This window comes from Neofelis nebulosa, chromosome 8 (assembly GCF_028018385.1).
Source record: "Neofelis nebulosa isolate mNeoNeb1 chromosome 8, mNeoNeb1.pri, whole genome shotgun sequence".
Lineage (NCBI taxonomy): Eukaryota > Metazoa > Chordata > Mammalia > Carnivora > Felidae > Neofelis > Neofelis nebulosa.
Window position 1 is genome coordinate 7,232,300 of NC_080789.1, and position 11,187 is coordinate 7,243,486.

Consider the following 11,187-nt stretch of genomic DNA (forward strand, 5'->3'; position numbering starts at 1 on the left):
ATTTCACTTTGTATTGTCTGGTTGTTTAGATGTCAGCTCCCTGAAAGTCGGGACTGTTTCACTCACCTCCAATACCCCAAGAGTCTAATGCTGTGCTGGGCATATAACAGATACTCACTCATGCTGAACTGGTTTGAACACGTTTTAAAAACCGTATTAAATTTTTTCAAAATAACTTCTGACCAGAAGGGGTTCCTAGACAGCCTTCCTGAGTCAGGACACACCCCACCTCATTCCCATGGGGCAGAAAAGTATCTGGGATCCCATGTTAGAAGGCCCAAAGTCAACTCCCGACTCCATCAGCATGGGGAATCCTGGGCAAATTATTTTATCAGTCTCAATGTCTCATCTGCAAAATGGGAAGAAAAAGGAAGCATCTACCTCACAGCACTGTTAGAGAGACAAATGTATCAGAAGGCCTTTTGTGAAGTATAAGGCTTCACCATCAATTTCACACTTAGCAAGAAGCATGGTTTCCCTTTTGCTGTGGGACAGAGAGGGCCTGAACTGAGCAGACGCCAGCTTAGGCAGCTCTGCATCTGGTTCAGCAGTCGGGATTTCATCACTGGTCCAAACCAGACTCTGAACCCAACAGACCAGTTTCACAGGCCAGATGCAGCAGCCAGATTATAAGGGACATTTAGACACGTATTCATTAGCAATTCCAAAGGCCTAAGGAATTCAGAAAGCTCTGCTTTTCCAGTTTCCAAACCAGTCAATGGTTTAGGATTAGTTTCTAAACAGAGGTTCCCCAGGGACCCTTACCTGGAGGCCCAGGCTCTGGGATCTAGCTACTCTTTAAAAAATTCCATCAAGTCAACCAAGTTTAACCTTTGAATACTGTGGTCCAGACGTGCAACACTTTACCCTGCACTCTGTGACTCGTCCTTTGTGTCCCGCCCACCACACCTACAAAAGCCCTTACGAAAGGAAAAAAATGCCGTATTCTAAAAAAAGGCCCTTTGGTCCTAAAAGTCAACTTGCAAAGTGAACTTCCTTATTCATTCTCAGATAGAGTCAAAGGAGAATGTCAGTTCCTGCCTCCTTCCCTTTATGTGCTTTGGCTCCCTTAATTCTTGGAGCACCTGTGACATAGATGTCCCCAGTCCCCACCATACAGCAGAAACGAAGGCTCCGAGAAGTGCTGCGGACACAGGGAAGGTCACTTGAAGCACTAGCACAGAGCAGACCCCTCTTGGTAAACACATGTCACCAAGTGTGTACCTGAGCAGAGGATCCCGGGTCTCTCTGGCCTTAGCCCACCACACACCATCTTGTGTTTGCAACTTGGAAGCCACATCAGACAGAGATGTGGCTGGCACAAGACACAAGGAAAGTACATGGGGTTTGGAGTTAGACCCGTCTGGACTGAAGCCACCTTTCTACCACTTACGAGTTGTGTGATCTGGGCCTCGGTTTCTCATCTGTACATTCCACAGAATCAGGAGACAGGATTAAAAGCAACAACATTTTGGGGTGCTTGGGTGGCTCGGTCGGTTGGGTGTCCGACTTCGGCTCAGGTCATGATCGCACACTTCGTGAGTTCAAGCCCCACAAGGGACTCTGTGCTGACAGCTCAGAGCCTGGAGCCTGCTTCAGATTCTGTGTGTGTGTCTCTCTCTCTGCCCCTCCCCTGCTCACGCTCTGTGTCTCTCTCTCAAAAATAAACATAAAAATTTTTTTTTAAAGCAACAATGTTTTAGAAGACAACACAGGTAAAGGGCCATACACACTGTGTGAGGGCAGGGTCCTCGCTTACCCTGCCAGCACGGTATCCAAAGCCCAGCTCAACACAGGCCCTAGGTAAAGGTCCGAACTGCGGGTCTGACTAGACGCTGCTGGGCCCACAGCTGGTGCTGCAGACACAGTGATTTCAAAACCTGGTGACGGATGGAAAAATAGAGGCGACTGCAGGGACAGTCAATAACTAATAAAGAAAAAGATGAATCACATTCTCCTAGGGAACACCAATGACTTAAGGTTCAAAGGAAGGTATTATGAAGACAACTATTCTTAACAAAGGGTACTTCCTAAAATGCCTGCCGATTTGGGTGAAAAGTAGCCGTAAGAGAATTACGGTGAAAGGAAGCAACTTCCAGAACACCACTTATAGTGATGGAAAGCCCCCAAAATTTTTTCAGAGAGGACGCACTGAAATCTCGGGGGCGGCAAGGGCTGCCGCCAAGAAACTACATGAAAGAGAGCGCAGGCAGAGAAGAAAGTCCCAATGGAACCACCTAAAACAAGAAACCAGTTTTCAAGTCCCCCAAAGCAGAGAGCCGAAAATAAGGAACTGCTGTACATTAAGGGGCAATTTGAAAAGTAGAGAGAGCAAGCAAACGAGATGGAAGCGGCAGAGGTGTCAGCCAGTCTGAACCACGAGCGTCCCAGGCAAGCGAAGGAACATCTGAGGCAGAGGAAGGGATCGTTCAGAAAGCTGGTCGCTACTCACTGTCCAGTGGTCCTGAATACAGAAAAGTGAGGCACTGGGAGGCCAGGACGGAGGGGTCTGTATATTATGGGGGGAGGGAGAAGGGATGGCGTGAGCTCTAAACTGGCACCCGTGTGGCAAAGTCAGGCGGAATAAAGGGACCAGAGTCTAGACTCCGCCGGGAAGCTGACGGGCACAGGCGCTCTCCTACACACCGTGGTGGGCATACACTCGCACATCTTCTGTGGACAGCAGTTTCACGGGGTCTCTCAAAACCACAAACGTGTGGAGCCAGAACAGAATGTTAGTTGCTGCCCCTTCCTTTTATATGTTCCCCATCATTTGACTCTTGTGGCATCTGTGATGGAGATCATCACCAGCCCCACTCCGACCCAGCAATCCCGCTTCTGGTCCTTTATCCCGCGCTTACACCCACACGTGTGTGAAAATGACGAGTGTACAAAGCTAGTCGCCACAGCACTGTCTTTAATAGTAGGACTGGAAGCACCCTGAAACGTCCATCAGAAAAGGACTGGATGAATGAAAGCACAGCAGTACATCTGTGCAATGGAAAACCATGCAGCCCTGAAGACTGGAAAGATCTCTGATATACGTAGTTAAGTGAAAAAAAAAAAAAAGAAAAACAACAAAGGCAAGGTGCAGAACAGAGCTTGTAGCATGCTCCCTGTGTAGGGATAAAAAGGGGAGCAAATATTAAAAGCCATGCTTATCTGCTTATATTTGCATTAAGGAAGTTTTGAAGAAGGTAAAGAAACTTAAGAATGAATTACTTGCGAGGAGGCGGGGCTGGTGGGTGCTAAGCAAATGGGAGCAGGGCAGGGACATGACTCTTCACAGTCCTTTCTCACATTTTTTAATTTTGCCACACGAATGTATTGCCTTTTCAAAAAAATAAAGATATTTTCCAAGTGGTTAAGTCCCAATCACCACAGTAATCACAGTAATTTACAGCAACTGGAGAGTTTCAAACATTAGAAGGGCTACGGCTGGCAGGGTGAAGGAGCCGTCACCCCTTGTGTCGCGGAGCTCTCTCCAGAGTGACTTGCTCGTCGTGTTCAGGACAATGGTATTTATTGTCCTGCAGGGACATGGATATGCAAGGGCCTGCCGGTGCAGGGGGGTGGGGGGTGAAGGGTGGGGGGTTAGGCGGGATCATCCGTCTATTAAAGCTCAACTGTTTCAACATCTAGCAACCTGTCAGTGAAAATGTTGTAACAATTCGTGCACGTGTTAATCAAGCTCAGACAGCATCCAGGAGATACAGACAGACGATTTGATCATCAGAACGCGCTTTTTTGAATAAAGTTTTTTAAGAACTTTTTCAACTATGAAATGGAGGACAGAAGAGATCCAGTGGAGACAAATACAAAAATATATTTTTAAAAAATGCCAATACATGAGCTGAGTAGGAGAACAACAGAAAAGACTGTTCAGTGAACATTAGGCCGAAGGGTGTGAGTGAGAGTGTTTGTCAAGGGCAAAGCCAAACACACCCGGGAGGGAGGAGAAACCCAAGGAGACTGGTTCAGTGGCTGGAGCGAGCGACCCCGGAAAACTTTATATCCCAGGAAATGGAACTGGATGAGAGCAGATCAGGAGCTAAAACCGGGTAGAAAATAAATAAGCTGTGAGCAACAGCTGTACTTTCAACCCAGACATTAACCACAGTGATGTATACTCAAGTGTCAAAACAAAGTTTGTCTTGAAAAAGCTATACACAGGGGTAGAAAAGTAGATCTGTGCTTTACCTCACTGAGCAGTTTCCCCAAGTATGACTCACCGGAGAAACGTGTTTGGTTTCCACACCTCTCCTCACCTCCCAGTGGGGTGTTGGCCACACCCTCCCAACACTCACCCCTGGCTCACCCAGTTGGCCACGCCAAACTCCCCACCAGATGCGGACACCCTGGCCGGGGGCTCACACAACACCTCTGCAGAGTACCCCTTCACTGCCGGCTGGTGTCGGGGTCTCTTTCAAAGATGCAGCTGACCGCAGGGAGAAGACAGCCGAGGACAAGGCAGTGCCACCCAAAGGCTCCAGAACGGGAAGGAAGTTCCGCAGGCTGGGGCACCGCGTGGGCTACCAGCAGGAGGACTGCGTGAATGCGGGTATCTGACACAGTGAGCCCCACCCCCACCCCCACCAGAGCCCACGAAGTAGAGACAGCGACTGACAATTCAGTCACATCAGTGTGTATTGCCATGGAATTCAGAAACCCAGGATAAAGACCTTACAAACTTCCAGAGGAGAAAACAGCTGGCACATGAAGGATCGGGAATCAATTGGTATCAGATCTCAATGAGCAGAAGCTAGAAGACAATTAGGCGATGCCTTGAAACTTTTTCTTTTTTCATTTCTTTTAATGTTTTTATTTTTGAGAGAGAGAGAGAGAGAGAGAGAGAGAGAGAGAGAGAGAGACTGACCAAGTGCGAGCGGGGGAGGGGCAGAGAGAGAGGGAGACAGAATCTGAAGCAGCCTCCAGGCTCTGAGCTGACAGCAGAGAGCCAGAGGAGAGGCTCACACTCGTGAACCGAGCTGAAGACAGACGCTTAACTGACGAGTCACCTAGGAGCCCCATCAAACTTCTGATATAAAATTAGGTCCAACCTAAAATTCCAAACTCATCCCAACTATCAAATTGACATGAGGTCAGAACAAAGATATTGTAAGACAGACAAGGCCCCCCACCCCCACCCTAAATTTACTTCTAATGTACTCTTTCTGAAGAAGCTGCTGGAGGATGTGCTCCATCAAAATGAGGGAGTGAAAAAATACCACCTAGGGACCAGTGGCTTCAATTATCACTCCCCAGGGTGATGACTAAGGTAATCCCAGGATAAGTGCGGGACAGCGGAGCTAGACAAACATCAGATGGGGCAAAAAAGAGGGAGCGACAAGGGGGTAAAAGGAGCTAACTTCATATTGAGAGTTGCTGTCACAAGAACTAGGGCAGAATTCATTGAGAGAACACAGAAAGTTAAGCAAGTGAATAACCGGTACTATTACAGGGTCTAGGAAAAATACAAACAGCAACAAAAAACGTAGAGGATCGGGGCGCCAGGGTGGCTCAGTCGGTTAAGTGTCCGACTTTGGCTCAGGTCATGGTCTCCCCGTTCATGGGTTCAAGCCCCGCGCCGGGCTCTGTGCTGACAGCTCAGAGCCTGGAGCCTGCTTCTGCTTCTGTATCTCCCTCTCTCTCTGTCCCTCCCCTGCTCACGCTCTGTCTCTCTCTGTCTCTCAAAGGTGAATAAATGTTAAAAACAAAAAAAATTTTTTTTTAAATAAAAAAAAAGGTAGGGGATCTACACACGAGAAACAAAAGGCTATGTCCAGACAAACTCCTGCACACAAATGTTCACAGCAGCTTCATTTATAACAGTTCAAAAGTAGAAACAGCCTAAATGTTGGTCAACTGATGAATGGACAAATAAAACACGATGTATCCACACAAGGGAACACTCTGCTGCAACACTGATGAACCTTAAAGCCATGCTAAGGGAAGGAGGCCACATATTCCATTTCTGTGAAGTGTTCAGAACAGACCGATCCACAAGGACAAAAAGTAAAATAGCTCACTGAAAAGTTTCTTGACCCTTCTCCAAAGAAAACAGCTGCCTCTACTTGCCATCATCCACTCACTCCCGACCTCTTTTTGGCTCATCTAGACTTGGACCCCTTCATCTGACTTCTCTGTCAAAGGCCGACCTCCCAACTGCCAAATCCCATGACTCCTTTCATGGCCTCGTCATCCCTGCTGTCCTCTGCAGCATGATCCCTGGCATCCACTAACCACTCCTTGAAAAGTTCACCTTCCTTCAGTTTTCTATCACACTTTCCTCACCTGACCTGACTTCCCAGTTCTACCTTCTCTCACCTCTAGCCTCAACTCCACAGTAACTACTGTTCAGTCTCCATCCCCGGCTTTGACCTTTTCCTGGATAACTGGCCCTGATTTCCTAGTGGATGACCTCCCGTCCACCAGCACCTCAACCACTGCACATTTAAGACAAATGTTTATCATCTCCCCAAGCCAGCTCTTCCTGCTGGCTTCTGAACTGTCTCAATGCCGGAGGATCAAAGCCCTGATGGGATCATAGAATTCCACCTCTCCTCTGCCTTCAGGGCAAGGTCTTCACTGAGGCCCCAGCCTGTTATGTCCACCATCTTGCACAATGGCCACTTCCTATCCAAACCCCATCACCCCCTTAGTATTATCACCTCACACCCAAATAGCTGCAATTCCCTCCTAAACTGGGCTCCCTGACTCCAATCCTCCTTGCCCATCACCACAGCTGAATTCTCTTAAAACCTGTGATTGATGCGTCATTTCCCTAGTTCAAAATCCTCAGCAGGTCCCTCTCCACATTCCACAAAACATGTGCATCAGGTATGAAGACCCCCCCAGTTTGGCTCCAACACACCTTTCAGACCTTATCTTCTACCGTTGCCTTATACACACCGCGTGGTCCAAGAACTCACTAGTAATCCTCGATCTCTAAAGCAGCCATGTGATGGTCATGATTCTGCCACCCACCCTTTTGGGTCTTATGGGAAGGACACCTCTGTCATTGTGCCTTTCCTGATCCCGGTGGAAAAATCTCTCCCCTCTCTGCCTTTGCAGAAGACCTGGTTTATTACAACACGTGAGGCGCTTTCTCATGACGCGGCTATCCACCATAAAAGAAAGTGCCCTAGATACTCTATCATCAGAGGACCGGAGGCCTGGGACAGCAGATCATCCTGCGGTGGAACGGGGGCCCTGGAGACCAACTGACATATCATGCTTTGTTGGGCCTACAGTATGTTTCTTTAAAAAAAACAACCAACCACTTGGAGCCACCATTTAAAAATGTGGACATTTCACATAAAAATCCTGACTTGGGTACCTCCTGAAAAAGAAATGGCAGATCCCTTTGCCAAGAGGCCTCCCTCACCTGAATTAGTCTGCCCTAGTCATTCTGTATAACATGAACCCGTGTTATTTTCTTCACGTGTCCTGCCAGAGCTATTCATTTAAGTGATTTGTTCTTCTTGTGTTTCTTCCCTCAAGAATTTAAGTTCACTGAGAGGGAAGAGAACGTGGATGTCTTGCTCAAAGCTATCCTCAACACTCTGTCCATCGTAGGGGTACTTAGGAGCCACTCAAGACATGTGCTGAATAAATGAATGGATGTGGCCTCCATGGACTCACATCTTTGAAGGGCACTCATAGATGACAGCACAGATGAGGCTGCCCAGGGAAGGATCTTGCCCAACTGGTCTTCCAGGAGGCAGACATGAAATCCCCAGGCTGCAAGCTATGCAAACTGCACACCACCCCCCAACACACACACACAAAGTATATTTATTCATTCTCATGGTCTCTTCTTCCTTACCTGACTGGCTCTGGAAACAACGGGGCAGGTTACCCCTGATCTAACCCAACCCCAAAGGCTGTGTCTAGTACAACTTAGAATCCTGCCCAGCCCAAGGTCACTAGATTCATTCAGGTAGTCCACAAATACTTATTCTAAGTGCTAGAAATACAGCATGAAGGAAACAGAAGGACCTGGCACTCATGGAGCTGAACTTCTGGAGGGGGAACGGATGCATAAGAATTCAGGAATATTTGTAACTGCAGACCACTGGCCTTCAGCCTGCCCAACCCTTCTTGTGCTCCAAAACCCAGTCAAAGTCCACGTCCTTGGAGTGGTCTTCCTGGTATGCCAGCCTTGACCAGCTCCCTCAATGCTGACTTTCACTTATTGCTCTGAGCAACTGTAAGCTATTCTATACTGAGCATTACGGTTTTACTGTTATTCCTCTTAGGCTCCATGAGGCCATAAAATCTTCTTTCCTATCTTTCATGTTCCCTACAGCTCAGAAACCACAGCTGGCACTTGAATACTTGCTGACCAACTGAAGGCAGGGAGTCACTTTTTCCCAAATCTGGTATGGGGACCCCTGAAGCCACTGAACCACTGCACTAAGTTTCCAGAATGTACATTTTACTCAGAAATCTACGGGGAAAAGGCTAATACTTGGCCATTAGATAAGTGAACACATTACAAACTAAGAGAAACAGGAACTGGTTATGGAATGAGAAGGCAAAATGCACATGAATGTCTTCTGGCGAGCTTGCTGGCAGGCAGCCTTAGGCATACTTCTTACTGGCTGGGTAACCTTGGGTAAGTTAATGAACCACCTTGAGCCTCTGTTTCGGGATCTATGAAAGGGGATGAGAGTAGTAAAACAGATGTCTCTACCTGGTGAAACTGTTGTTAAGGATTGAGAACATTCATGTGTATGAGTGCTTAACACAGTGTCTGGCACACACATGCTCAAAACATGTTAGCTGTGCTTCTTAAGTTCAAGAACCTCTCTCCTCCGTTTGTTAACACATCTCTGTATTTAGGAGCACTTTGGGGGAAAATCTGTGGGAAGACTTGGGGCTTCAATTAAGGGTCTTAGCTCACTGCCAGGATGACCTGAAACAGAAGGCAAGGACAAGCCAAGGAGTTAAATGTTACAGAAGCAAAATGGGAAACATTCTTTTCAATTAACTGCTGTCACTTATCTCTTCCCCTAGAAGAGAATTCTCTGCGCCTCAGTTTCTTCATCTGTACAACAGGGATGTAGCTGTCGTTTCTGCGGGCAAGACTGTAGTGAAATCCTGGACATGACAGGACTTTATAAAACTCATGAGCACAATGCACTTGAGTTACTGCTTAAGACCATGGGTTCTGGACAATTTAAGGTTAGTGACCTTGTACAAGTAAACATCTGGCCTCTGTCTACCATGGGATTGTAGGGAGGCATAAGTGAAATAATATAAAGAATTTGGGGACTATCAGAAGAGCCCAACTACTGAGAGTTATTATTATGGTTATTAACCTATTCATTGGACTCCTCACTCCCAAGTGTCAGATGAAAGCCTGCTATAGTGACACTGGCTCAGGAACTGGGCTCTATAACCAGCTGGTAGACCTTGGGCAAGTAACTGACCTTCTCCAAACTTTGGCTTTCCATGGTCACAAAATGAGAGCATTGCAAGAGAGAATCCCTGGGCTCCTACCAGCTCTTCCACTCCGCTCTTAAGGTCGCCGGAACAAAGGCTACCCGCTCCCCAGCCTGTCCCCGAAGGGCCACAACTCAAAATTCTTGCTGCTCAATTCCCTCTGCAGCGCGATAGCAGGAGCGCCCGAGTCTCCATCCCGGAGAGAAGCGTCCATACTCTGCCGCCACCGCTCGCTTTCATCAGCAACTTGCTTCCGCAGGAGCTCCCTGCCCAAAGTTTCCCAGAGCGCCAAGTGACCCGGCCGCCAAGTCACCCCCCGGAGGGCCAGAGAGGAGAGCGCGGAGCCTGGGGACCCTATTTCGGTAATCCCAAAGCCGCCCCCGCGGCCGGGCGGGGAGTGACAGGTGCGACGCGGAGCTGCGGGCAACGGGAGAGCGGGACCTGGCGCGGCGCGTGTAGGCGCGCGAGGGAGGCGGCGGCCGCGCGCTCTCCTCGGGCTGCTCCCGCAGGGCGCTCGCGAGGCCCCCAGCTCCGCGCCCCCGGCCCCACGACCCCCGCTCCGCTTCCGGACACGCGGCACCGCAGAACCGAGCGGCCGGGCGGGGACCCAAACCCGCAGCACTCCGAAGGGTTGGGTTCCGCCGGGCCGACCGCGCGTGCCGATGCTTCCCGCGCGAGCCAGGGCTGCGGGGGGTGGGCGCACGCGCACCCGCGCGCTGCCGTAACCCCTTCCTCCCCGCGCGCCCCCGCACTCCCACCCACCCACCTACCACTCACCGTCGATGTCCCCCAGGGTCAGCTCGTCACCCAGCTCTGTGAGCGTCTCCATGGTCTCCAGACCTCCCAGCTCGCCACTCTCGTCCATCGCCCGGCTCGGCGCGGAGGCCCCCCTACCGTCCCGCTCAGGGAGACGCGGGGGCGGTGCCGCCGCCACCGCCCATGACACCCAACAGCCCCCTCCCGGTACCGCCTCACCGGCCGGTGCCAGCCGCCGCCATGTTTGCGCCGCGCGGGAGGGGCGGGGCGGGATTCCCCCGCCCCAACCCGCGCCCTCTGCGGCCCCGCCTCCAGGCCGCGCGCCCCCCTTGTTTGTTGTCAATGGGACCAGGCTCGTCGTGGCCAATCAGCGCGCGAAGCGGCGCGTGGGGTGATGGCGCGTCATCGATCAGCAGCTCAGATTTGCATAGCGAGGCCCCGCCCCGCGAGGGCTCGTAGCAAATGCGAAGTGAGGGCTCCGGGTCCTCAGCCCAACCTTACTCCCCTTGTTTAAAGGCGCCGCTCCATTTTCAGGTGGATCTGCCTCTGCAAGCTAGTCCATCCACCGGCTGGGGGTGGAAGGGTTAACACCCTCCGCCCCCGCTTGCGGGTCGCCCCCGGAGCGCGCTGTGAGCACATTACGTCATCTTCCCAGCTGCTCCCCCGCCCAGCCTGCCTAGGAGAGCGGGTAGAATCAAACCTGGCCCCCAGCACTGGGGCCCGGAGGAGTCTCGATCATTCAAGTCGCGTTCCTAGCAAGCCCCTTGCAAAGGCGGAAATGGAGGTTCGCCGTGGGCCGTGAACTGTCCCAAGTGCAGAGTGCATTTTACAACCTCTGTGCCTTTGCACCTGCCGCGACCAAGCGCTTTACTCCGACGGTCTCACCCTCGGTCCCTCCGAACCTCCTGCAGACTTTTAAAGCAATGCTAGAGCCCGAGACCCACCACAGGCCTCCTAAGGTGTGACCCAGGCTTGAGCGTT

At 50.5% G+C, this 11,187-nt stretch overlaps 1 protein-coding gene across 1 annotated transcript in view; it reads right to left on the reverse strand.

Moving 5' to 3' along the window:
- SREBF2 (sterol regulatory element binding transcription factor 2) overlaps positions 1–10,487 on the reverse strand; it is a 59,028-nt gene extending 48,541 nt beyond the window's left edge. Inside the window, exon 1 of the mRNA XM_058741160.1 lies at positions 10,228–10,487. Coding sequence (XP_058597143.1) covers positions 10,228–10,315 — 88 coding nt within the window. The 5' untranslated portion in view covers positions 10,316–10,487. The remainder of the gene's footprint in view (positions 1–10,227) is intronic.
- Positions 10,488–11,187: the final 700 nt, after the last annotated feature.